We start from the raw sequence: 27953 nt of genomic DNA on the forward strand, positions 1-27953 counted from the left end.
TTTTTCATTGCTTCTTCAGGATTCCTTTCTTTTTGTACAGGAAGGATGAAACTAGTTCTTGAGGTTGGGAGGAGCAGCTTGAGCTGAAATTCAGAAGGGTATAGCCTGGTCTTTGCTTCATGTTTCTTTTTCTCAGAGCTTCTTCAAGATTAACACCTTCCCCCCCCCACTGATCAAAAAGGGTAATGAGGCTGATGAACAGCCAAAAATGTTCTTCTCATGCCATTTTATGTTAACTAGACCTTGACAATGTGGCAAATACTAAATTGAAGTTCATATAAAATAGACTCCCCTGATTGATTAGGGATTCACCCACTGCACTGCACGGCACACTTGTCTTGGTGGAATGTACTGTCACAGGCTCCTCAGGCTGGAGGTGGCTTATGCAAAGGAAGCTGCAATTACTACACCACAGAATGAAATCTGTCAGTATGAGAGACAGTTCTTTATATATCCAACAGCAGACATAATCTCAAACAAAACACCATTTAAAACTAGAGTTTTACATATACAAAAATATTTCATTTTTATAGTATTCATATGTGATTGGAGGTGTGAGGCTTCAGTAAAAGATTAAGGGCTGTCTGTGCCATGGCAGAGCATGTAATTCTTGCTCTCAAATACTGTATAGTTAGGAAAACTTTTCACATTGTTATTTTGAGAAGGGGAGCTTCTAACTGGTTTGGTGAACACTGTTAAACAGCAATGAATATTTCAGTTGGACCATAGCACTGCTAAAAGTTACTAAAAAAAACCCTAATGCTGTAGTCACACAGATTGGCTTGTGGATGTTCAGCAGCAAAGTCATCGTTTGACCCATGAGGGATCTTTGGTGATATCTGCATTTTCTGGGCCAAGTACAGCTTGACCACGAGTGCTCTTCCCAACTGCAAGGTACCTTGGGGAAAAAAAAAAAAAGGAAGAAAACCCATAAACAAGTGAGAAGCTGCTACATTCATTTATCCATAGCTCTGCTATACAAGTTAAGTATTTCCATCTCAGGAAGCGTCCTTTGCTATGTACAGCTGGTGCTTTTCCCGAGTCATCACAACAGTCTCTCCTTAACCCTGTACTTGGCCCAGTGGAATTCTCACATCTACAATGGAATTCAGAAGTCAGACAAAATCCTACAAGTGGAGTAGAACCAGCTTGTACAGTGAGTGTACTCAGGCTCCAGTTAGTTTCAGGACCTTTCAGAAGTAAATCAAACCCAATCTCCCACAAATTCACAATGTAGGAGGGAGTTATATCTGCTAAGCATGCAATAAGCAGGATATAGTTAACATACCCTTTTCTAAGTGACAAAAGGAACTAGTGGAAGTCATATGAAAGGCCAAGGGAAGAAATCCAGTAACTTAAATACGACAACTGAGCACAGTCTTACTTGTTTGATACATCAACCAGGTTATCATGGCTGACAGCAAAAAGTTGTTCTCTGTGCGATTGCTTCATTTTGTCTGAAATCCCATATAAGAAATGATCCATGCCTAGGGAAAAGGAAACAAAACCACACACTGCACTGGTGCACTGCAGTTTGTCAGAGCCATGTGCAGGAATGACTGCAAGCTACAACAGGAATGTGTGCTGGAAAGGAATGGAGACTACCATCAAACCACTGTTGTGAGAGTGTATCTAAATGAATCAAACATAAGTTAACACTGGGGTGAGGTAGTGACAGTTTCCTATTTAGGAAAAAATTCTATTTTGACAAGTGATTTAGTTTGTCAAAAATCTGAACATAATGGTGATCCAGGAAATGCAGACATAATTCATTCTGAAGAGTGTCAAGTACTTCCTAACCACTTTTTAAACAAACTGCATTTGACAAAGCTTCTATTTTTAGAATTGTCTTTTTGATTTCTAATCAGTTGTGATATACTTGCAATGTGAAGGTTTGACCACTTTTTTGTACTACACATAGAAATCTGAATACAAATGCTTTAATGCTTTTATTGGAATATTGCCTACAGCATTTTAATACTAAGTATTATGGTTCCTTGAACAACCAGGGAAATTCAAAATAAGCAAAGAAAAGCTTTTTGATGGGCAAATAACCATAGGGAAATGAAGGTGGCTGGGGGAACTTGGGTCAACTAGTCCAACCTCCTGCCCAAGGCAGGGCTGGTAAGGTTTTCACATCCATATGCAGAGCCCAGTGACTCAAAAGCATGAAGGGACAGGCATTCCTAGCACCAGTTCCCAGGCCTCTGGAGCAGTGCTCTCCAGTTCAGTGCTCTGTTAAGATCTGTGTTCAAATGCCAAAGAATGTTCGTCATCCTCACTGACACAAACAGCCAACATGCAGGCACTGCACTCGTGTGCACCTCACACTGATGGCTTTTTAACTGCCCAGACCAAAACCAGATCCTGTCAGGTAAAAGCTTGATTTGAAGTGTTCTTGTTTAAAAAGTCAGTGTTAATACAAGCACATTTTTAAAATAATGCTAATCTGAAACCTTGTAATTTGTGTATTGGAAGGCAATACATTCCAACTTGGCAAGTTTTGGACTGGAATTCAGCATGAGAACAAGGGAGGGAGGGGAAAGTGAGGAAAGCAAAGCTGCATGTCAGTAAACTGAAAAGATGTGAAGATACCACCCAGGCATCATGAGTGTGCAGATCTGCAAAGAAGATAACACCCTCCACCCCAGCAGACAGACTTCTGTCCTTTTTCTTCAGAGAACATATGCACAAGAGGCTAGTGACATTCACAGTCAATATGCTTGCTTGAGTCAGGAAAATAATCCCTCAGCTCTTTGAATCAGAGGACCACTATTTCTTTTTGTTTGTCTGCATTTAAGGCATTCCAAACCTAAAGTAATTTCCTCAATCTACCTCCACTGCATGAGGTGTTTCTGAAAGGGAGCAACAGGAATCAACTGATTCATTGAAACTGCCAGTATCTCTCATCTGCCAAATATAAGTTTTATCATCTGACAGTTTAGCAAGCTATTTTCTTCCCTTTAAACCTAAATTAAAAAGTAAATAAACACTGACAGCCCTGGGAGGATGATGAGAAGGTACCTTTATCCGAAGGAGCTATGGGTGCATCCACAGCAGCAAACACTGCTAGCTTAGCTTCATCAATATCTTGTTGTGTGAATTCTCCAGATTTGGCCCATTCAACTGCTTTTTCAAATGTTTTCAAAGTAGCTAACGAATTTGGGTCTCTTAGAAGAAAAAGAAAATGTAAAAATTAATTACTCCAGTCTTACAAAATGAAAACCTGAGATTGCTTCATTCATAATTTACTGTGTATCACACAAACATACATGGGAAAAAACAAATGATAAACTTCTTTTTTGTACAAAAAGAGGTTCTGGGGTTTGGTTTTGAGTTTCTTTTCCAAAAGGAAGGAGTGTGACAAACCAAGCAGATTTGGAATTCTAGATACACAGGTATTGAAGTTCAGCTGCCTAGTAGTTCCAAGAGTGTGCAGAGAAGTGGTGTAATAAAAGCAGGTCAGGTAAGCCTGCACAGTTCACAGTGGGCTCAGGAAGCACCACTGCCATTACTGCCCACACCAGGAATATTTATGATATGCCCTATCTTCTTTCAGTTGCTGTTCTTGCCACACCTGTTTTTACTCTCTGTAAAACAGGTGCCACAGGTTAGCTACTACTGGCAAGTTAAGGACTACTGCCAGGACAAGTCCTACCATGTTGAAGCTTCACAGAAAGGCCAGGCTGCTCAAACCTCAGTTAGGAATCCTGACCAAGCACTGTGCCAGGCTGCCTTTGGGCTAGGAAAACGATGGAAGCCAGGACTCCATCCACAAGACATTTCTAGTGGGGATTACAATTATAATACCTCCACTTCAAATTTCATGTGAAAGTGCCTTGGTAAGCCAAACACAAGGTAACTGTTCTGGACTGGCAAAGAAGAGAAAAAGAAGGAGAAAGCAGTTCTAGCTTATCACCAGCAATGCTTTCTGCTGAATCTCTGATGATTTGAACCAGTCACTAAAGGAAGCTGCATATTTTCAACCTCAGGACCTTAGGGAAAATCACCATCCTACTTCATGGTCTCAAATTTAGAGTAGTAGTAGATTTCCTTTTTTAGGGCCTCCTTAACCCAGAAATAAACAAGTGAAAGCCAGTTTTACATAAATCTGATACCGAGACAGTAAACACCAAAGTACAGAGATGCACCAGTGGTTGCTATCAGCAGAGATTCATTAAGCTTTCCCAAGGACACAAACAAAAAAGCAAGGGTGGGTTCATTATGCAATCTAACTTCATCACCACTGAATCACTTTACGTCATCCCTTCTATTTCACTTCTTCTTGCAAGACTGCTACAATGAAGTCAAAAATAAGACACAGCCAAATGCAGTCAGTGGTCCTCTCAGCCATCAAGAGGAAAGAACAAACCCGCTGTTACCTGTAGGAGTAGAATGTGAATATGCCATTGTGACTAAGTTTAGCACCTCCACCATAAGCCCCTCCTTTCTCTCTGATCTCTGTATGCAGGAATTTAGCTGTCATCAGCCGTGCAAGAATTCGAAGGCTGGAATGAGAAAAATAGAAGAAGCAAAGATGTGAACTGGAGAACAGTAATAGTCTCAACTGCCTCTAAAGCTCACCCAGATCCCCATTTGCAATTGCAAATGTAATTGCATTGCTTCTTGTAATCTACAACAGTTATGACAGCAATACTCAGTATTTAATAAAAGCTGAATAATGTCACATCACTGTAAGAGTGGCACTAAGCTTGGTTACCCGCAACAGGACTGTCAACTCAGGAGACACCCAAGTGGGCAGGGCTGTTTATGCCAGGGGAGGGGATAGCAGCCTCCCATTACTGAATTGCAGCATTTACAGACCTTCTCTGGGCCCAGCCATGCAACAGTTGCTTCGTAAAGATTCTGTGAAAAGTGCACTGCAAATCATTTACTACCAACACTCAATTTTCTGCAGTAAGCCCAACCCTTTCAATATTTTTTTTTTTTTTTGGGTGCTGTGCAGGGCACGGAGAAGCTCCCTGATGTTCTGCTTCCCACCTGGCATAGTCTGCAGCTGTGTAGGGAACTGTTCGAATGCATTCCCCAATATAGTTCACTGGGAAGGGAAGTACAAAATGGGTCTTCATCTGGCATGGCTTGAAAGTAGGATCCTAAGAGAAGAACACATTATTGTCAAAATTAGCAGAGGAGACAATTTATCTATCTGAGAACTCTCACATTTTTGAGAACTAGGAAATTCTGCCACACATACAGACACACAAATGCTTAAGGTGCCACTTATCCCACCCAGCAACCAGTGACATTTTCCTTGTGCCTCCATCAGCAATCCAGTACAAAGAATTGCCCTGGAAAACTAGAGGGACACCCTACATCAGCTACCCATCCTTGCACCCCTGCTTCTCAGTTCTGCAGACTTTGAATCACTTCCAAGGAGTTCGGATTTGGCCATGGATTTACACTGATTGAAACGTGTTGGTAATTCTCCACTTCTGTGTCACACATGTGGACATCACCACATCGTATCCCAGTCCATCCACTAAATTTTAGACATTGAAAACAGACTCAGAAACTGTAGCCCACAAAAAAGTAAACTATTTATGACAGCAGCTGTAGTATGAAGTTCTGCTCAAACATTCCCTCAATAAACTCAGTTCTACGTTACAACCCCATTTCAAAACCTCCAGTCCTCTTCATGTCTCTGGGCCTCTGAAGAGCTCACTCCCTTGCCTCTTTCACACATACATCTGCTTGGGTGCTCACTTAAGCACAAAGAGACCCTTACACACCTCCAGTAACTTCCGTGTTACCATTTCAGAACTCCTCACCCTTTCTTAAATTCAGAAACTCCATTCCCAGTCCCTCACACAACTCTGGTATGGTTGGGCCAAGCAGAGCAGTGTATTTACAGCACTGGTCAGAAGGTAAAACTTGGGCTGAGCTCTCCCTGCCCCTCTCTTCTAAAAGGAGTGCTCAGGGAACCCTTTTACCTCCTGTAGCCAAAAACAGATCTTCATTTTAAGCTAATTTTCACTAATTCTCTTCTGTCAGGTGTCATTCGCATTCAGAATCATTTAGGGAGGAGACCAAGGAAAGGAAGGGACTAACTGGAAGTGGTTAAGTCTGATGGTTGGTTGTGGAACTGAAGGGAATGAATTATGTTTCAGTGCTGTGCTTCTGTAACAGCTTGAGATGCACCATTACCATCAGTAACAGCCCTGTAATGCCAATATCCCCCACCAATAATGTACTTACATTAACTAATTTCCTTGTGATCTGCAATCCAGAAACCATTTCACTTCCCACAGGTCTCACTTCTGAAGATTTCTACAACAAAGCCAGTCCTCATATTAAAAGATGATTTACCAATTTAGACCAAGACTACTACAAATGCAACCCCTTCCACTCAAACCTGTTTAAGGCAATCATCAAAGCATGCCTTCACAAACATAAGCAAGAACTTGATTACTTTTTCGTATTTCCAAAACAAATGCCAAATTAATTTCCTTCCAAGAGTCATCTGGCACCTAGAGACACCAAGACCCAGATTAACTGAGGCCCATAAAGTTACAAACTATCATTTCACTCATGGGTAGGGAATTGGGAGCTTATTCCAGTCTCATCAGAAATTAAGACAGATCTGCATAGTGACAGAGCAGATCCTTTGTCAACTCCACTGAATCAAGCATATTTTGTGCCAAATGTCCTGAACAGCCTGATAACAAAACAAATTCCTATGCAACTGAGGAACTGCACATCATGCCCTATTTGCTTTTGGCCAACATTTCAAGTAAAGCTCAACTAAAGAAGACGTTACAGTTTCATGCAACAGGGAAAGGAAGAAATTCTTTTTCCATATCCCACGGCAAAGCAGTAACCCCAGAAAAAGGCTTAACAGCATTTCTATTGTCCACTGTATTGCAGTGAAGACACTGTGGCAAAGCACAGAGCAGCTGATCACAGAGGTGACTGGCAGATTTCTTCAGACATCTTTGTAAGGACACACTATCTGAGTTCACACTTCTCCTGATTGCACAGTTTGTGTCATGGTACTGACATGACCAAGTCAACTGTATTTGATGTCCTAATCACAAATGATAATTTCTTACCTCAATCACATGGGGACGAACAGGTTTTCTCTCTTTTTTACTTCTAGCTATGCCCTTTAGAAATTTCTCTACTTCTTTAGATGCTTCTGTTATCTGCTGAGGTGCTGCATTCACTGAACATCTGTCAAAAGTACATATCAAGTTTTTAAATATGGTTTTGTGTTTTCAGAGACTTTTGTAATTTGTACCACTCTGTCTTTCTAAACATTTTCTATTAATCATCAGAATGTTAGGTCACCGATCTCTGGTAATCATTGAGAGAGAAAGGCAAAATACTCAATTTAGCATCTGATGTGAAAAAAACAATTACAGTCCAATTGCACCTCCTTTGCTTGACCTAGAACACTTTCAGACCAAAAGTTGAGCAGTAGCTGTCAAACCACTTCTGTGCACAAGATAGGACTAGCTCAGTTTTGCAAATAAAAATGTCTCTGATGGAAAATAATGCCCTCTGTATCCTCTCTTTAAAGGCAGCCCTACCATGGTTTTGAACAGCACAAATATTTACATAATTTCATTTATCATTTCATGCTTCAAAAAAACCAAACCTTTGCAATGTCTGTCACTTCAAACAGACCCATTTATGGAACTAATGCATCTGGCATTAATGTGCTCTCTTTACTTTTTCCAATATATGCATAAAGCAGGTTTCAGAATGTCACTACTTTCCTTTTAGGAACAAAACAAAAATCCAAACCAAACTGTATTCAACTGTTACAACACAATAACAGTATTGGTCAAATGGGCACATTGAAGGGAAAAAAAAGGCAGAATTTTAACTGTCTCTGTAAAATCACACAGGTCACTTACAAACTTTGGGTACATTTATCTATGAAATTTGCTGTAAGTTTCTCACACTAATTGAAAACTGAACAGAGTGAGCTACCATAGCTAGCACCCTGTAAGCAAGGGGAATTTAAATTAATGTTTCTGTAGATTTTCCACAGACATCCCATTTCACAAAACCCCAGTATACCTTGAGATGCACTGAGAAAAGCACACTCACAGGCCATGGCCTCTCTTTAACCAAAATGCCTCTTTTCTTTGTAGCTGGAACTCACCTGATGTTGTCACTATTTAATAAACACTTCTTAATGCGTGGTAGTTTGCGTAGTACTGGTTTAATATCAGACATTTCTGCTATTCTCTTCATCAACTTCACCTGTGCAGAAAGGGGGGGCAGAAAGACCACAGAACAAATCAATGGAAAGAATTAGCAAAAACCAGCATGTAAACCACAGCCAAGGATTTGGGCTTTGCTGAAGGGCATTATTAACTTCTCACCTGATCCATCCCACTGAACATTTCCTGCAGCTCTCCAGAAGGTGTAAGGTTTTTGCTGGCTCTAATAGAGGCATATAAATGCCCACAATCTGGAATGCCATTTGACAGCTCCTGGGCAGTCTTCTTAACCAGCACTCTGAAATGTTCTTCCTCCTCGAATCTTGGGCTGAAAAAAAAATAGAAGCAGGTCTCATGCAAAAGGACACCACTGAAATTTATTATACTGAATCATTCATCATCCCAAGTTCAACAAAGTGCTTTTAAACTGTTGGTTGTCCATTTAATCCACTATACAGTCATGCTCTTGATGCAGTATGTAAGTTCAGGAAGACATTAGTGATAGAATTATGAAAATAAATCCCAAAGTATTATCTCTAAGGAGAGGAGAATGGTTAGGGGAAGAGTGAAAAAGAGAACCCCAGAACACATGCAAACCCACAAACAAACAAAACCCAATGTACTGTACTTGTTAAATATTTCACTCCATAAATGCATCATGTCTGGCAGATTTCTATCCAAGCACAGAGATGAAAAGAGCACACCCTGAAGAAAAAAATAAAAAACAAAACAAAAAAACCCTTCACACAAGACAACCAAAGCAAAGGCCCAAGAAATGCACAGTAACTTTTCCTGGAAGTGATGCAATGATGCCAACATAATGCTACACCTCACAAAATCACTCTGATGCAGGCTGTGCTACTGAAGTCAGAGCAGACATGAAATGTGACTGCTCTTCTCACAAAGCAAGCCTGGCTTGCTTCAGCTCCTCCTTCTCAACAGCAAGCAGGAGCTCAGAAAAAAAAAAAAATTGTATTTTTTCCCATAAAGTACAAATTCTGTTCTGGGGTGCACCTTTCTCCAAGGGAACCCCCTAACTTAACTCCAGGATCCATAGGGAAAATACCCCCCACAGCAAGTCTGACAAAATCTCAAGGAATATTCCAGAACTGTTATGCCCAACACTTAGATCTAATGATGCTGCAAACAGTGACGTAACACGTTAACAGCAAGCTCTATGTGTAACACTACACCATTCTGTCCTCTACCTTCTGCTTCCAACGTATTTTGGAGCACTCAAAATATGGTGACAGATGCTAGTGAAGCACTGCCTTAGACAACACCCACATCAAGCACTCCCCTTAACACAAAGCACTAAGTTACTGTAATTATCTGATGTAAATGTCTTACAAAACAGGCAGGAGTTCTTTCATACACCAAGTTTTCAGTGCACATTAGCTGACCCTCTCCCTGGAAGCCCTGACTGACCTTTAACTGTTTCTGCAACTGTAACATCTGCAAGGTTATGATTAATTTACCTGTTCATACACATCCAGGTGTGAATCATCTGGAATGATATGTGGGCTGACAGACATACCACCTGTTTTTAGCTCTATTTTCTGGGCTTGTTCCCTGTAATCAAGGGCTCCACATCCCATCCTGTAAAAACAAGAGAGATTTATTTCCCTTTTCAGTGTATCCCAAAACCAAAATCCATGTAGCATTTGTAAAGTAGTCTGTTTAGGACAACACTAATTTAGCAACTAAACAACCTGGAGCAGTATCAAGCAAACATAATATTTCATGCCTTATACAAGCTTCCCACCAAGCTTTTCAATTAAAGCATCCTGTTAATTTAAAATGCTGTATTACAAAGCATGTTTTACATGCAAGCTTGCTACCAACAGCCATATGAACGACATTAACAACATCACATGAGCTGTCCTCATCCATAAAAAGAACATGTTCCTTCCAGCCCAGGTCACTTATTCTGCTCTGTGCTCCTCTTTCCCCTGTGATGGGATCACTGTTTCTGTGACCACATGGCAAAACTGGACCAGAAGCCTATTCAAGTGAAAACCTTAATTCCTGCTAAGCTATTTTTCATTTATAGAAATTTTCCAATCTGTTGAGGGAATGTCTGTGTTGACACTGGGCAAAAAGACAATGCAGAGAGTGATGGAGAAGGGGAAAAAATGGCAATTCTGGGGAATAAAGAAGACAACTTTCTGCAGGAAAGTAACTTATCAGCATTTCCTTTTCACAGTAAGAACAGATGCTGGAATTATTAAAGGTAATATTAATATTTTGGCAAGCTGCATTACAGTCTGTTGCTTCAGCTTCTAGAAAGTAAACCTCTCACTTGGTAATGACGTTGCAGAAGAGTGGCACATATGGTTTGAGCTCCTCAGGAAGAGTGTTCAAGCTGGAAACTGCTCGGAAATAAACCACCCCATTGGTTGGCTGAGCACAGTACTGCACAGGAATTTCATCAGCTAGGGATAAAAAAAACAAAAGCAAAGAATAACCAGCAGCTTCCTACTATAAACACATAAAAGCAAAACAATTTCTTACAAGACCTTCCCATTAAGAATAATTTTCTGTTGGTGTTTCAGAGCCACTCGTTGCTTAAATTTTGCACATTATACTGAACACTGGGGAAAAGGGGTTTTATTGTTTCTGTCCATGGTAAGGTAATGGCCACCTGGATGATTTAAAAAGAGAATTCTTCTAACAGAGGTCATATTTTAGAGAAAGCATTCAAATAAAAGTAGTCATTTTTTTCTGAACAAGTCAAGAAGTTTTTCTCTCTCATTTTTGCTTTCATCACTTCAAAAGCAGAGGAAAGCAGCTTCTTGCACCATACACTTTTCCTAAGCTAGGCCATTAGAATATACACACTAGAATCTTCACAAATTCACAGGTCACTTTTTGCATCAAAATTATATAGTCTTGACACCTGCTGGTTATTTGTGAAGAAAAATGCCCGTTAAAAATATACAACAGAACAGCATTTATCTGCAAAATTTTGACAGAACTGTAACAAATTCAGATCTACCCTCTATCAATCCGTGGGGAAGCCACTAGCAAAGCAGGGAAAAACTTGCACTGAAATTATGAGGAATCACAGTAATTATTTTTTTTCCCATGGCTCCTCTATGTCATATTCCTTAAAAAATGGGTAGGGAGGGCCTGCAGTAAGGAAGGCTTGCTGCACCAGCTGCCAAGAGCTCTGCAACCTGGGTAAGCCTTTGGAAAGTGGGAAGATTGCTCAAGAGCACTGAACCCAGAGACTGCTCTGACTGCAGGGCGAGGTGGGAATATGCCTGCAGCAGGGAGTTGGCACCAGGAGCTCCTGCCAGTCCCGGGAAGCTGTTCCATGTTGTCCCTCAGAGGTGACAGCTCTGCAGATCCACTGCCCTGTCTGCCCAGAGGTGCAGGGCTGGAGCAAAAGGAGCAGAACCATGGACACAAAGCCAGTCCATGAGCTGGGCAAGGGGCCACAGCTGGGCCAGCAGCCAGGGAACAACCCAACAGTGCTGCTCTTTGGAACGTGAGACAGCAGTGACACCAACCTGTGAGAGCTGTCTCCAGCACGGTGAAGGGGATTTTGGGCTCAATGTCAGACACTTTTAAAGCTGGGAGACAAGAGGTATCCTGAGGTTTGCTTTGAAGAGCAATTAATTCCAAACCTATTAAGGAGACAATACCAGTTTGTCATTTTCAGTATGTCGTGAAAGTGCTGTCAAAAATCCAAAACCTACTGACATGATGTAGACCAGAAAAACACAAGAGACCAGTTTGGAAACTTCTATATGCAATTTTGCAGATATTTTACCAAAGCAAATTCTGCAGATTATCATGTAACAGCAGCAAAACAGAATACTCTTGTAAGATTTTCTTTCCAATCCCCTCTTTGCTATCTGTTTACAGTAACATATAATTGAATCTTTGGAGAAGTGACACCTGTCAATCTGTCCTGTCACTCAGTTCTGCAAGCATGGACCCAGACCTGGAAGATAAGAAGCTTCTTTCTAACCCAATCCCCTCCAGTTCTTACTCAAGTGCTCTGTCAGAACACTGATGCAGCTAAATTGTGATTATTTTCACACTTCAGCCTTTCAGATACTAGCTGGTCACCTCTGAATACTCTCCAATTTATCTTTGTAGGCAGAAAGCCTCCTCTGATTTCATATTCCCCTATCTCCTGTCACACACCAAAGCTTCAGAAGATTAACACCACATTTTTTGAGGATTTCTGTGACTAGACACTGCTTTAACAAAATTAGATGACTACCCACGGTTTCCAACTGTAAGTTATTCTCCAGAATGAGTTAAACACAGCATTACTTTTATAGTTGGCTTTTTAACCAGAAAATATAAGAAATATAATTAAAAACCGTAAGTTTTACAGGAGCATAGAGCAGACCTCATGCTCACAAATAAACAGCTCCAAGGTACTTCATGATATGCAAGTATGTGAAGGGAGGGTGCTAAGGAGATTGACCAGGTTCTGCTTGGTGGTGCTGAGCAACAGGACAGGAAGCAATGGGTAAAAACTGATGCACTGAAGGTTCAAAGTGAACATGAGAAGGAATTTCATTACTGTGTGGTGACAAGCACTGGACAGGCTGCCCAGAGAGGGTGTGGAATCTTCCTCACTGGAGATATTCAAAAACTATCTGGACACAATCCTGTGCCATGTGCTCTAGGACATCCCTGCCTGAGCAGGGAGGTTGGACCAAATGACCTCCTGCAGTCCCTTCCAACCTGACCCATTCTGGGATTCTGTGAATTCACCTTCCACTCAGTGCAAGTTAACACGGCAAAGAATAAGCAGATTGGTGTTTTAAAACAACTTCCTTTCTTCGGCCTTAATAAAGATATTGGTCATTCTATTTTTGAGTGTTAAAGCTAATGGAATATACCAACCATACACTGCAGTGTATAGCCCTGTAACACATGTACACAGATTTTCAACAAAAGAACCCCACCCCTTTCAGAGCAAATGCTGGAGAATGCCTAAGAATTGAAGATATTCTACAGAACACCAGCTAAGAAACTGTTACACAAATAAAAATGTGAGAAAGAAAGTTAACCTTTTTCAAAGATTTGTGTTTTTTCTTCTTCAGAAAGTGCATTGACCTTTTTTTCCAGCTTTTCTGCTTCCATTTTTGCTTGTTTATCGTGGTAGTCTTCCTCTGGACTCATTGACAGAGTCAATTTGTGCGGATTATTCTGCAGAAATATATCCCAAAGCAAAGCAAGATTTATTCAGAGGGCAACTTCCTTGCCTCAGATTATTGCTTCATGAGCAGCAGACATAAACAGCCTGTGCATCAACTGGCTTGCAGTTTATCAAAAGTATCACAACCACACAGGCTGAACTCTCAGTTTCATACAGAACAAGCTGATGCAAGGGTGGGGAAGAGGCAGCTCACCACAAGAACAAGCACCAACAGCCTTCTGTGAGAGCTTTCAGTCTAGCATCAGAATCCCTCAGCAGCACACAGTACTCATTAGTTTAATTAAATCAAGGTTAAACAACTGCACCTAGCACTACAGAGCAACATGCCCTAGGTTTTATCTGGAGAGTGTTCTAAGATGGGCAATTTTGTTAAATGCAGGAGGATTTGATTAAACACCTCTTTCAACCTGTCCAAGCTTGAGTGCACAGAGATACCATATGATGTAAAATGTGCATGCCTTATCCTGCTCAGAAATGATTTACACATCAGCCTTGCTGCCACAGAACTCCAAGCATTATGCAAGTGTCACAACTGCTGTTGAATTCTTCCTTGTTTATACCAGACTGTGGAATTCTGATATCAAAATTATTCAAGCAGCTGCCACTATTTTCCATAACAGGATAGGGAGGCCAGTCAAAAGACAGTGACCCCAAAACCTGCCAATTTCAACGTGGGAGTCAAACAGCAACATCTGTCACTGACAGACACTGCCAATAATTTGGGACTACGTAATCAGATTCTGTTTTATGAGTTTATCTCCCCCGTGCCTGTGTGGAAAGACTACAGAAACCGGACTACAGAGTTAAAGAGGGAAATGCAAAATTAACCAGCCACAGTAAAATGGACAGGATGAATGGCATTCTCTCCCTTGCTCCCTGCTTGCCTGCTTTAATAATTTCCCAGCAGTGCACAATCTTATGATATAAGAATATGCAACTGCTCTCAAAATTTCCTACTGAGTCATGCCTTTGCCTCAGCCCCCTCAACAGAACTGTACAGTAAAGGACATTCACAAAAACACTGCTCCTGTATTTCTTCCACGCTGAAGCCAAAACTTTGACAGCTCCCTACCACCTCCAGACACTAGCAATGCCTTTAGGAAAACTGATTTCAGTTGATGCCACTGTCTCTGGTTGCCTTTGGGTATATTAGAACCAACATTTACTCCAATTAGGGATATAGTTCCTTATAATTCATCTGCCTTTCAAAACAACTTAAACAAGTTGACCAGGGGAAAAAAAAAAAAACAAACCACCCACCAGAAAAAGCAAACAAACAAAACAAAGCCAACAAAGAAAACCCACAAAAAACCAAACCACTTTTGCATTGCTATCACCAGATTTTTTTTTTCCTGGTATTAACTAATTCAGGGCTTCAGAACTATTCAGTGTTTTAATTCTTTTACTGGTTATTTTTTATTTCTGCAAAAACTCCAGAACATATGGAGAGGAAAAGAACAGAAAGAGCAAAAAGTAACTGGCACTGATAGCAAAATTTAATGAACATGAGGAACACCAAGACAATCTTACTTATAACCAAACCCTTTTCAAGGAAAAGGAGATACACCTCACGGTGTCAATATTAAGGAACACATAGCTAGGTCCATAATTCCCTGTTCACATCTGAACTTCTCATCAGGAAACACCTGTGTGCCCTTCTAGAGCATCACAAATCACAGTTTGGTAAAACATTAGTATTTTATCAGTGTTCTATTTAGTGTGGTTCCAAAAGACCACCAACCACATTATTTTTTTCCATTTTGAAAGGTTTTCACTTAAACCATCTAAAATTACCATGTTTCATTAGAATGTGCCACTGTTCAATCTATATCTAGAAATAGGCAATATGGTGACAAAAAATAAGTCTTCAGTTTAACCTCAAATACAAAATTGTGATTTAAGAGTTAATACAAGATAACTTTCCATAAGTCTGCCTACCTTGAAGTATGTTTTAACTTTTTCCTGAAGAAATCTGGGATTTTCTTTAAGACACTGCCTGAACCAAGAGACTTTATCTGCAATCTTCAGAAGCTCCACTGGATCCCCATCTTGATTCCAGCACGAGGCTATGTACTGAATGGGAAAGAATTATTAGGTAAGCAGGACAATCCATTTGTGCTCCAAAACCAGCTTATCACTTATACTTGAACAGCAGACACAGAATTAGAAGTCCTAATGTAGTTGTAGGGTGAAAATATTGCTCTGATTAAGGTTCTATTCCACCATCACCTGTCCCCTGTTCTCTCCACTCTAGTTTCAACATACCAAACCACCATTTTTCTTATTATTACTCTTTGTTTTGCATAGGTGTGTGTATCTGGAAATATACTGTAATATTCTTTACTCCCTCACATTTAAAATTAATTTTTCAGCTCAAGAAAAAAGGAAAACAGAAACAGGTGGTAGAAACAAAGCAGTACATATATCCTACAGTCTTTTATCAGCCAGATGAAATGATTTATAGGAAGATGACTCAAACGTGTTAAGTATGTAAAACAGTTGGGACTTTGGAGAAAGAAAACACTAAATAACCAGAAATATCCCCAGAATATTTATTTTATTCTCTAATTTGAGACTATCAAGTTTGCTCAAGTTGCTGTTGAAAGTTTTCCAAAAACACAAGTGCAAGATACCAAAAGCTTCTCCGTTTCTACTCTGTGTGAATGGGGAAAAAACAAAACCAAAGCAAAGTATAAAAATCCCAAGACATACCAAAAAAAGCCTTTAAAACGCTTTATAAAGACACCAAATGCATCATAACTGTCAAATCCACCTTCTCCTTTTTTACCTCTTTAATTACAAGCACGTATCATAAGCCTTCAGCATATTTCAGCAATAACTATTTTTATCTATTCTGTGGAAATTCCCGGATATGATATAAAGCATAGTATTCTTTTAGAACACGCTTGAGTTAATTCTCTTGAAATAAAAGTAGTCACTCCATATTTGAGGCTCCTGTGGGGTCATGACAACAATTCAGTGCTGGTTCTTGGTAGGCAACCTAGAAGTTTAACCATGTATCTAAGAGCACTGTCCAAGCAGTTTTTGAACACTGACAGGTTTGGGGCCACGACCATTTCCTTGGTGTCACAACTGACTGGCAGCTCAGTTCCACACAGCCACTCTCTCCCTGTCCTCACAGCAGGATGCAGGGGATCAGACGGGAGAAAGTAAAGGAACTCATGTGTTGAAATAAATGCTGTTTAACAGGCAGAGCAAAAGCTGTGTGCAAGGAGAGCAAACCAAGGAATTCATTCAGTGCTTCTCACAGGCATGCAGATGTTCAGCCATCCCCAGGACAGCAGGGCTCCATCACATTTAATGGTGACTTGGAAAGGCAAACACTATCACTCCAAATGACCCCTCCTTTCTTCTTCCCTCAGCTCTTTACTGCTGAGCATGGTGTGGGACATCCCCTGGGTCATTTGGGGTCAGTTGTCTCCTGGTGTCCTCTCCCATCTCCTTGCCCATCACAGCCTCCTTGCTGGTGGGGTGGGGTGAGAAGCAGAGGCAGCCTCAACACTGAGCAGTAATGAAAACACCTCTGTGTCATCAGCACAGACCCAGAACACAGACCCCTTCCAGCCACTGGGAAGAGATTTAACTCTATCCCAGACACTCAGGAGAGCTTGTTCCAATGTTTGACTACCCTCTCATGGAGAGCTTTTTCCTAGTATCAGAACTGATGTCACCTATCTTGACTTTCACAGGACCTTTCACAGTCCCACACATCCTTCACCACTAGACTGGTGAGATACAGGTTTGATGGATGGACTATTGGATGGATAAGGGATTGGCTGGATGGTGACATGCAAGCAGTTGCATTCCAATGGCCAGCAGCCAAAGGGAGATCAGTTAACAGGTCCTGTCTGTCCCTCAGGGGTCTGTACTGGGTCCAATACTATTCAACACCTTTATTTATTACACAGCCAGTGGCACTGAGGGCACTCTCAGCAGGTTTGCACATGACATCAAGCTGAGAGGTGTGCTCCACACCCTGGAGGGAAGGGATGCCATCCAGAGGGACCTGGGCAGGCTTGAGGAGTGCACCCATGTGAACCTCATGAAGTTCAACAAGGTCCTGCACCAGGGCTGGGGAAATGACCAATAATCAGTAAAAGCTTAGTGATTTACAGTTTGAAAGCAGACCTGCAGAGAAGGGCTTGGGGACATTGGTAGACGAGAAACTGGAAATGAGACCACAGTGTGTGCTCCCAGCCCAGAGAGCCAGTTGTATCCCAGGATGTACCAAAAGAATCAGGGCCAGCAGGGTGAGGGAGGTGATTCTGCCCCTCTGCTGCACTCCCATTAGATCCCACCTGAGGTATTACATCCAGCTCTGGGGCCTGCAGTGTAGGACAGACATTGACCTGTAGGAGTAGATCCAGAGGAGGACTACAAAAATTATCAAAGGGCTGGAACTACTCTCCTACAAAGGCTGAGAGATTTGGGGTTGTTCAGCCTTGGAGAAGGAGGTGTCTTTGAAGAGACCTTATTGTGGCCTTTCAATACATGAAGAGGGCTTATATAAAGAGAGACTTTTTACCACATCCTGTACAGACAGGACAAGCAGCAATGGTTTTAAACTGAAAGAGGGTAGATTTAGGTTGGTCATAAAGAAATTCTTTTCTATCATGGTGGTGAGACAGTGGAACAGTTTGCTGACAGAAGCTGTGGGTGCCCCATCCCTGGAAGAGTTTGATGACTTGTCAAAAGTGCTTTGAGTAACTGGATCGAATGAATGATGGCCCTGCTTATGGCAGGGAGGTTGGAACTGGATGACCTTCAAAAGACCTTTCCAACCCTAACCATTCTATGATTCCATGATCACTTTAGCTATAATGAGGTCCCTTTCAGGCAGTCTTCAAAGTCAACTTCTAAAATTACTTCAGGGAAAAAACCTGAAACATAACCCTCCACTATGGGAGTATTAACACTAAATGCTGCAAGACTGGTCTTTAAATCAATAAATATTTAAGAGCTTTCTGCTTTAGAATGAAGGCACAGCAGTTGAATCAACTTCAAGACTTAAAAATAAAGTCATATGCATAAATATTTCATCAGACAGAATTACTCACAACATCTAAAGACAGGCCAGAAAGTACTGGCTACCAAAGTCAGGCATATTTTGCCAGATTTACCATGAAACATGACAGGCATTTAAATACCCACCATTTGCCTATTTGGCTGCATGACAATCTGACTTGAAAGTTTTTGTTTGTGCTCTCCCATTTACAAATCTGTTAATTCAGGGCTCTGCTTCTTTTCCTAACTGTATATATCTAGGAATGTAATCCCACTCATGCAAAAAATATACATCACCTGAGAGACAGAAAGCAAAAGAGCCACTAAGGAACTGAAGCTTCTGCAGAGCAGAAAGGAACAGAGGAGATTAGAGAATGAGTGGCTGCAGGAGACCCTGATTTCCACAGCAACTGCAAATACTGCACCTCACTCATTCCAAATATGACCTGCAAGACTTCAAGACACAATATTGTGCTGTAATGTGTTTTCCATAACAGTTTGGTACCAAAATTTAAGGGCAAGAGTTGCATTGGTGTACATTTTCCCTTCTGAATCTAGAAATTAAGTCACAGTAGTACAATACTAAACTCCATAGAAAATTCAGTCCTTCTATGTGGCTTTTAGAAAACACACAGGCATCTAGCCAAAACATACAGTTCCCAGAGCCAGTATGATATGCCCCTCACAAAAGTAACCAGTGCTACAGTAATCAAAGCTACTATTCAGGCAAAGACAACAGGCTCACTGCCTGATTAACTCATACAGGGAGAAGTCCAGACAGTCTGACCACTACTGAAAACAAAGATGTCATACACAATATGACAAAGGAAGAGCCCCTAAGTGAAAAGTTTTACATATCAAGAGCCTACAAAATGACCCCAGATTTTATAAAGACATAGGTAGCAGATTTTTTTATCCATTTTTAAAAAAAAACACACAGACTTACAGATGTCAGGGCAAGTCCAAAACTCGTAGACTGATGCTTCAACTGGATTTCAATTTTGTGAAGTAGAGCTTCAATCCTGTCTTCCTCAAATCCTTTCCTTTGGGAAGGGGTGATGAGAGAAGGAAATAATATCCATTAACATTGATCACTTTAAGTGAAGTTATGAGAATGAATTATTGTATCAATAAAGGAAGTATTACAACATAATGTCTTCCACACTGAATTACAATTGATATGAAATAATGTTATCACATTGTGTCATTTAGAGAAACTGAACTAATATCATTAAACTCCTGAAGGTTATGCTGATGAGAATAAGCTACAATAAAGGAAGTAGGAGATGTAAGTTTTAAGAATACGGAACAATATTACTTCTGCTTTGGTGCCTTTATTGTAATTTAACTAAATTTTTAATGCATGTTATTTTACACAAGTCTGTATTATTACATGCCTATATATCATTTAACCAAGAGTATTCTTAAAAATTCAGCATTACTTACGCAATAACTTCATCAACTGTTTTATCAATTATCTGTTTCACAGTATCAATGTCTCTTTCAGCAATACCCTGCAGACCCACACTGAAATAAGCTTCTCTAGTTGAGCCATTAAACCTAGAATAAAGCATAACCATCTCAGTGACAAGTACTAGATTGTAAGCATTAAAGCTGCCAACAAAGGCAGGAGAAAGGGAAAAACATACACACAAGATTTCCACATACACACACAAGATTTTAAAAGCTAGATAGAAAGCAAAATAATTACCAAAGAGGCAAGAAACAGAACTTAAAAGCATTTTTTTTTTCAATTTCAGTAGTAGTAGCCACTGTTAAGGAACCATACAGTGCATGGTATTAGAAAAAGAAAAACAGCTACAGAAGAAAAGCTGGTATTTTCTGTTCATCTTCCCATTCACTGATAATTTCTTTCAGGTAAAGTCTCCTGTTTAAAGGTGAAAATTTCAGCTGCATGTAACACCAAACACATCCATTCTACTTAAGGTGAGTGGAATGGTACTTCTAAAGCAGTATTTGTAAAGTAAATGGTTAAAGTGAAGTTTTCCACGTTTGCTGCAATTATTACCAACTGTATTAAAAAAAAATTACAACAGCAAGGATAATTTTGTCCAAGCTGTCAGGCAGGATCAACCATAGAGCTCATCTCTACAGAGATGATTTGGCACTTGCAGAAATACAGAGAACACCTAGCAGTTCAAACCAAAGCCAACAAAAAAGCCATAGTTTACATGCTCGTAAACAACCCCTATTTCACTTCTAAAAACCACAGAAGGAATTCAATGGCAGGCTCAGACATTGAATTCCACAATACTCATCTCTGGACTCAAACTTATTCTTGTAAATTGATTCATCAGAACAGTCACTAAGGCAAATTAAAGTCAGCTCACTGTACAGTTCAACCCCATATAAATCCAACCAACCTCGAAAAGGCCCAACTGACAAAAAATACAGCACAACCACTACTTCAGTGTCTGAAGATGGATTTCTACTGCCATACCCTGGAATATTAAGATGTCTACAGGGCACTGGCATGCATGACACAGGACTTGCAGGAAGCCAATTACTTCACATAAAGACAGGTCAAGCCAGGCAGAGCAAGACACTAAAAGCACAGGTGAGCATAATAAGGTTTCCCTCTCAAACACTTGAGAGATTCACTGGAGAAAAAGGCATGATTTTTGTCATTCTCAAGTCTAAAAATCAGTCAGATGAATCATGCCTGGAAAGCACTTCTTTCTTTGTGCTGAGAAAAAAAGGAAAAACACGATGAGCAGCTGAACCTGAGTTTGGTGCAGATAAAGCATCCACCCTGCAGTGCAAAGTGCACTCAGAACACGGGCTGAGAGCTGCAGTGTGAGCAGGTGTCAGCTGAAACACCCTTTGGAATGAGGTGATGGCAAGTTAGCAGCACCTAATTGCACAAAAGCTCAGTGAGAAACCTGCCTAATACTAAACCATAGATTTAAAGCAAAAAACACAACACAGAGAAGAGCTCGCAAACTCTTCTGAGTAGTACTTAAATGTCCAGAATGAAAAACCCAAGTAAATTAAGGCACTGAAGGTGTTCCATGTTTTATTTCCATTTATCCATTTTTATGGTTCATAAACTGTACACAAATTAACTTTGATTAAACTAACTTAGCTTCTATCCATGCACTCTGACAAGCCAAAAGTTACAATTTGAGAATGCATTACAGTTCACTTGGAGAAACCGTTAAGATTTTTTAATTTTCAAGTAAGATTATTCTGGTGTAAATTGCCTGTATGAGAGATGAGTTCTTTAAACTTAACAGTGCTCTTTAGCTTTTCTAATATTGCTTATAGTGATGAAATGTGAAATGTAACACTTACCCAACATCAGGAGAAAAATCCGTACCAACACCAGACTCAATTAAGGCTTTGTAAAAAGGAGAATTCGGCCCATCAACCAACAGTGAAGACAACAGGCTTAGGGTGAAGGTTTCAAAAGTGTCTGTAATACTGAAGAAAAATTATTAGTTCTTAAAAGCCATCAAGCTATGTATGTGACATCCAGCATCACTGAGTCCATTTCAGAAAAACTACTTCTAGAAAACAATGCAGAGGGAGCAAGGGAGAAATAACTGTCAGCTATGAACCCTGCATCAGATGTTAGGGAACTAGGAGGGCTCTGTATTTTTCATCTGTTATAACTACCAATAAAGCAAGTTAAATTGGGCTGCAAGGAGAGGTAAGTTAGTAGTAGGGTCATACAGAAAAGCTTGCACATGGCAGGGAATTGAAAGGAAGACAATGTTCTCAAATGTCTCACCGCCTGAGCAGTTCTGTAAAATAACATCTGATTTCATTGTGTCTATCTGCTAAAGCAAATTTTGTTTAGAAATTAAACTTTTATTTCCTAAAGCAGGATTTGACTGTTTTCTTATGGCATTAATTCCCTTAAAGATGACATTTATGAAGAGGGATTGGAGACAACAAACATGCCTGCCCCTTGCTTAAAGATCTAAATAAGTCTTTGGTTCAGAATTTCATTTCGATATACTTACTCTGTCAACAAGTAGCTGACACTGACAGTGGTCTGCTTGGAAGGATCAGCAGCAAAGGAGTCCAAACCACATGCTACCCTGTGTTCTCTCTATGAAGTGTAAGAAATGATACACACTCAATTCAGAGCAGAAGTTACAAACAAAAAATGACTGCTTGCATCTTCATTGCATCATCTTTACAATGATTTGAAATAATTTACAGATACTTGTGAGTAATTTCAAGACCCATAAGCAAATACACAAATACAGGAAATCCTGAAAAACCCGAGTGGTATCTCAATTTTTAAAAGAAGACAATATAGGAGAGGTTGAAGCAAGTCTGGCCATAAATAACATTCTGAGATGTTTTTCAAATAAATCTTTACACTTCTGGACAAGCCAGGGAGGAAAAGAACATGAAAATTATTTTTGACACCAATGTTTGGAAGATTAGATACCATTAGAAAGCATATTTCCTGACACTAAGTATCAGTTTTTCCATCATTAGCCATAAATGTTTTCCATTGATAGGTGATTCAATGCTTCAAATTACAAGGGACTTAAACTGGAAATAAAAACAAACTACTGCATGCAATCACTACATGACTGCAGTTTGTCTCCACTGTAACCAAAAATGAAAATGCTTCAGCTCATTTACACAATTCTAAACAAAAGAGTAATTCCAGCAGGTTCAGTTAAAGTATTCACCTATGGGTTTTTCTGTTTATTTGTTTCTTGGGTTTTTTGTTTGTTTGTTTTTTGGGTCGGGTTTTTTTGGTGGATTTTTTTTTACTTACAGGCTTCTCCCAGAGTTTCTGTTTTGGGATGTCAGTATTTGATTCAATTCTTTCAAATTTCACCAACGCTTCCTCATGTATTTGCTTCAGATGTTGCTCCAGTGGAAAATTACCATAAGTGAAAAATCTGCATTTCAAATAAAATATTTGGATTAAGCATCTGATTAAATATGAAATTTACAGTAGCAATCTATATTATACTCTGAATTTCATGCACTTTCCAGTAGTTCAGTCCCATCTGGAAAGGAACATAGTTTGGTGGGCCTTCAACCTAGGGGTCTTACAATCTGCAACATATATAAAACTCACAGATCTCCTAGTAAAAATTCATATTTTTGGACCACAAAACATCTTACTATTTTCTTTATGTCCAATTTTATTATGTTCACATTTGTTCAGTTGCAGGAATATACAATGCTCCATGAAAAAATACTAGTAGTTGAAGCCAGAATGGCATTGTTCTGAAGTTTCAAAGAAAAAAATCTTAGTCCTCACACATTAAGTGTGAAATACAATGATCCATGTCATATGTTTTGCATGCCTATAAAACATGTCTAGGTTCCATGGGTCACTCCACCAAACACATTCCCATACCTACAAGGCTCCCACTGGACCAAATATGGGCACAAGGTATGCCTCAGGTAAATCTCATCCCCTGATTTAAATCTCAACCCAGGTACAGTAGAATACTTGGGATGATGAGGAAAACAACAGATGGTAAAGTCAGTCATGACACAACCTGATGTTCCACAAGTGAATTAATGAAATAACAGATTTGCCACAAAATTAGTACAGGAGAAACAATTATTTCCCTCCATATAACTTTCAAATTGACTTTCAGCCTTAATACCTTATTTATACCAACCAAATCAGTACCTGGATCAACTGAATATCCATTATTTAGAATCCACTACAGTAATGTGTGATCCAGGAGCAAATGAAATCATTCATTTGTAACTTCTAACTTAACCTGTGTTGACTTCAAAGAGGACAGGAACCCTTACATTCATCTATGCTACCTGTATCTTAACTCCCTAACTTACTATCTTAACTCCTAATTTATTGCTAAATACTTAGTATGCTCCCTTTCCCACCAGCTCATATGAGTTCAGATCAATTAAAAATTCCCAAAACACATCTTCATAATCAAGCAAACAGATACACCTGAGAAAATTACACCTTTCTTCCCTGATCAAGTCACCCTTCACTGCTCTTCCTAGAATAAATTCCTTGCTTCAATGCTGTTCCAGCTGCTGTAGGGCACAGGTTATCTTTGTTGCAGGCCATGTGAATGGAAACACTGTGCTGCTGGCTTCCCCCTCACAAAAATACAAACAAAGCACTAACTCAATAACCTAAGAAGTCAGTCAACCATTTCAGATACCTGGAATTGCTTGGATGGTAATGTGTGGCATGGAACTGCTTAAGCTGCTCCCACGTAAGGTCAGGAATACATAATGGATCTCCACCAGATATTACACCGTAAGTGTGATCAGGAAGGATCTTATTTTGGAGGTGCTGTGCAAATATCCTCTCATTATCTGTCTTAAGAGCAAAACACCACATTTCAGTGAAATCAAAACACTTTTCAAAGAAACAGGGTGCACAATAATAAGACCTCAGAGCTCTAAATTACACAACCTCACATAAGCAAGTTCTGCAGTCCCACTTACTTTAACAAAATAAGCTATGTTTCCATGCAAATAAGAGAATATCTTACAATAAAATCCATTAACAAGATGCTTTTTTTATGCATAAAATTTTGACAGGTTAACTTAAAAAAAGTCTATGCAACACTGTTAAGTTTACTGAGGACCTAAACTTTCAAAAGGAGGAAGGGGAATCTGGTGCAATAATGCCATTGATAACCTACAGCTGAAGCTACTTCACCTAATTGTAAGAGCTTAAGATTGTAAGATGTTAAAGCAAACATTCACAAAACTTACAAATGCCCCTTTCATTTCATTAAAAACAACTCCTTTGAAGACTAGAGGTGTCTGAGGATCAGCTGGGTTCTCATGTTCTAACCTCCAACCTTCTTGCCTGAAAAATTAATAACAGGAAGTGCTGAGAGTTTGAATGTTTTGTTGATTTTTGCAAGCCTTTTTTTGTTTTTTTTATTTAAGGTTTGCACACATCTCAAGCAGTCTTACCAGAAATCTAGTTGACGTAAACATGGAAAGAAAGCTGCATCCAAGTACACCGACAGGAGGTTCTGAAAGTCCTTGGGATTTTGTGTTGAAAACGGATAGAGTGTGTAATCACTAGCTGCATACAAACAAACATAAAAACAATCAGAATTTTAGAAAGTCAATGATGCATTTTGCCCTCACTGATTTTTAATTTCTCATCCATATAAATAACTGGAAAAGAACAAACTTACTAAATCAAATGGTTTTTTTGCTGAGGAATACACAGCAGCTATTTTACCACAAAAATGTTGCTTTAGCCATATGTCCATACAAATAATGAAATGTATTGTTGTATACTATAAAGCTCTAGCTCTAACAGGACTTTGTAACTGACAAATGAACAAGATTTATTTTGTTGTTTTGCCTTGTTAGCTTTTTAATATCTCACTCACAACATTCACACCTAATAATAATGGCTCCCCAAAGCCAAATTTAGGGAAGCCATCAGATAGCTCTACCGCAATAAGACCTCATGCATTTTAACTGGTATCATTTCCTTTGGGCTTACCTGTGAATGCATTCATGAAAGTGGACAGTGACCTGTTTAACATTTTAAAGAAGGGATCTCTGCAGGGATACTTTTGGGAGCCACATAACACTGTGTGCTCCAGAATATGTGGGACCCCAGTGTTGTCCATGGGAGTGGTTCTGAATTGGATACTGCAAGAGAGAATGGAGAGGAATGCAGTCATTTGTGAGAAGCCCTTCCACTCCTACCTGCACCTGTGATTTATGGGAGCATCATCACTGGCTAACAGTAAACATGGCACACACCAGGATGCAGAGTTTGAGTTCTGCAGACTCCTGAGTGCTCAGCCAGCTTTTTCAGAGGGTGTACAGCCTCTGCACTTCTATTTCTGGAATTAGTCCGGAAGTTTTCAGTACATGAGTAAACACATTTATTTTTACCCAAAAGGCTCAAATTAAAAACTTCATGGAAGGTTATGGTTACATAATCTCTGTCTTTAAAGCTTTCGAGGCAGGAACTGCACCTGAATTAAATACTGACCCCATTTTGAGCAGCAGACTGAACAACAGACTTCACGACATCTGTTCCAACCCGAAAAATACAAAGAATCCCCAAAAAGAAGTCCTGTCCTCCCCTGTATTACAGAAAAATCCAGCCATGATGCTAGATCACAAAAACACAAGGTGATGTTAAGACTGAATGTGTAATACCTATATTAATGTTTTACCTGAATAGATTATTGGAGTCCTCCCGAGCCACATGTAAATACCTGGCTCCTGTACCATCATGACTAAGCTTCACTGCAGTCAGGAACAGCTCAGGAACAGCTGTCACCTGCATTGGAAGAAAACATCCGTATTGTAGTGTGACTTCAACTAGGTCAAATCATGCATGATATAGGAATGTTCAGTTTGTTGATCCTGTGTGTAATACCAGCTTCTACAGTATTAAATAAACTTTTGCTCCTGTGGTTTGAGTGGAAAAAAGAATTACACAAATAGAAAATAAAATTTAAATGAAATTTATAACCCAGTGAAAGTGTACTACAACCAAAGAAATATATTCTTATGGTACAGAAAAAAATTCAATCAGAAATACAAACAAAAAAACCAGGCATATATCTCAATGCCAGAGGCTAGGGTAGCAAAAGAAAAAGCAAGGACCCTGTTCCACCTCTAGCGCTGTCACTAGCAATCACTTCTTATAAAAAACCTTTACTCTCTGCTCCTGCTTTTCTCTTTTAAAAAATAAAAAAAATTCAACATATTTCCATGTCAGGTTTCCAACAAAGGTATTAAAAGCAGCTTAGGAGATAAAATATTACTTGAATGTGTTTAATAACACACATTCACCCAGTGAAGCTCAGTTATGTCAGGACTTTCAGAATGCCACACCGAGCAGTCACATCTGCAGACACACAAGCTCCTGCGGTGCATTACTTACTCTACAATTAGCTCCCAATAATAATATATATTAACAGCACCTGAAGTATTTGTTTGCACAGAAGTAGCTACAAGGAAGTCCCGTGCCATTGTTATGACTGGGCACCCAGAGCAATGTGCAGACCCCTGGCCTCACCCAGGAGCCTTCCAAGCACGGAAAGTTTATGTACACACAGAGGAAGGAAAGCGGCGGGCTGCGCTCACCTGCTTCACGGTGAAGCCGTGGATCTGCTCGCCCACCCGGTACTGCAGCGCTCGCTCGTTCGCGGCGACGCTCTTCCACCTCCACGACCTCCGACTCAAGGACCTGAAACGACACGATTCCCCTAAACAAACGCGCTCCCGCCGGCGCTGCCACAGCCGCGACCGACACCGGCCCGCACGGCCGGCAGCTCCAGCCACGGCTGCCCGGGGAGCAGGCCCTGTGCCCCGCGCAGGGCTCGGAGCTCCGCGTCCTCGGCCGAGCGCCAGAGGCCGGGGCCGGGCACGGCGGGGCGGCACGGCGGGGCGGCACCGCCGGGCTCCCCGCCCGCTCCCCGCTCGCTCACCGGCCTTGGCCCAGCAGCCGCCGGTAGCGGCCCCACATGGCTGCGGCTCGGCGGCGGGGCCAGGCGGGCCGGGCCGCTCAGCGGAGCTCAGCGGGACCAGCGCAGGCGCCGCCCCGCCCTCATTGGCGGCAG

The 27953-nt window shown here is 40.4% G+C and overlaps 1 protein-coding gene across 1 annotated transcript; it reads right to left on the reverse strand.

Annotated features, from left to right (window-relative positions):
• Positions 1-424: 424 nt before the first annotated feature.
• Positions 425-27945, reverse strand: PITRM1 (pitrilysin metallopeptidase 1). The gene is made up of 27 exons (XM_085050332.1): positions 27822-27945; positions 27478-27580; positions 26559-26665; positions 25871-26022; positions 25324-25438; positions 25117-25213; positions 24555-24715; positions 23171-23297; positions 22395-22483; positions 21721-21849; positions 19852-19965; positions 19352-19448; positions 15319-15453; positions 13232-13370; positions 11708-11824; positions 10495-10627; positions 9671-9791; positions 8821-8897; positions 8355-8520; positions 8132-8232; positions 7071-7191; positions 6217-6288; positions 5002-5114; positions 4383-4508; positions 3025-3170; positions 1385-1487; positions 425-898 (listed from the first exon to the last, which is right to left on the reverse strand). Exons 1-27 carry the CDS (start codon positions 27857-27859, stop codon positions 805-807), a joined length of 3093 nt encoding a protein of 1030 aa, XP_084906458.1. The 5' UTR covers positions 27860-27945; the 3' UTR covers positions 425-804.
• Positions 27946-27953: the final 8 nt, after the last annotated feature.

The sequence above is a fragment of the Lichenostomus cassidix genome, chromosome 2 (genome assembly GCF_008360975.1).
Source record: "Lichenostomus cassidix isolate B80296 chromosome 2, HeHo_3.0, whole genome shotgun sequence".
NCBI classification, from domain to species: domain Eukaryota; kingdom Metazoa; phylum Chordata; class Aves; order Passeriformes; family Meliphagidae; genus Lichenostomus; species Lichenostomus cassidix.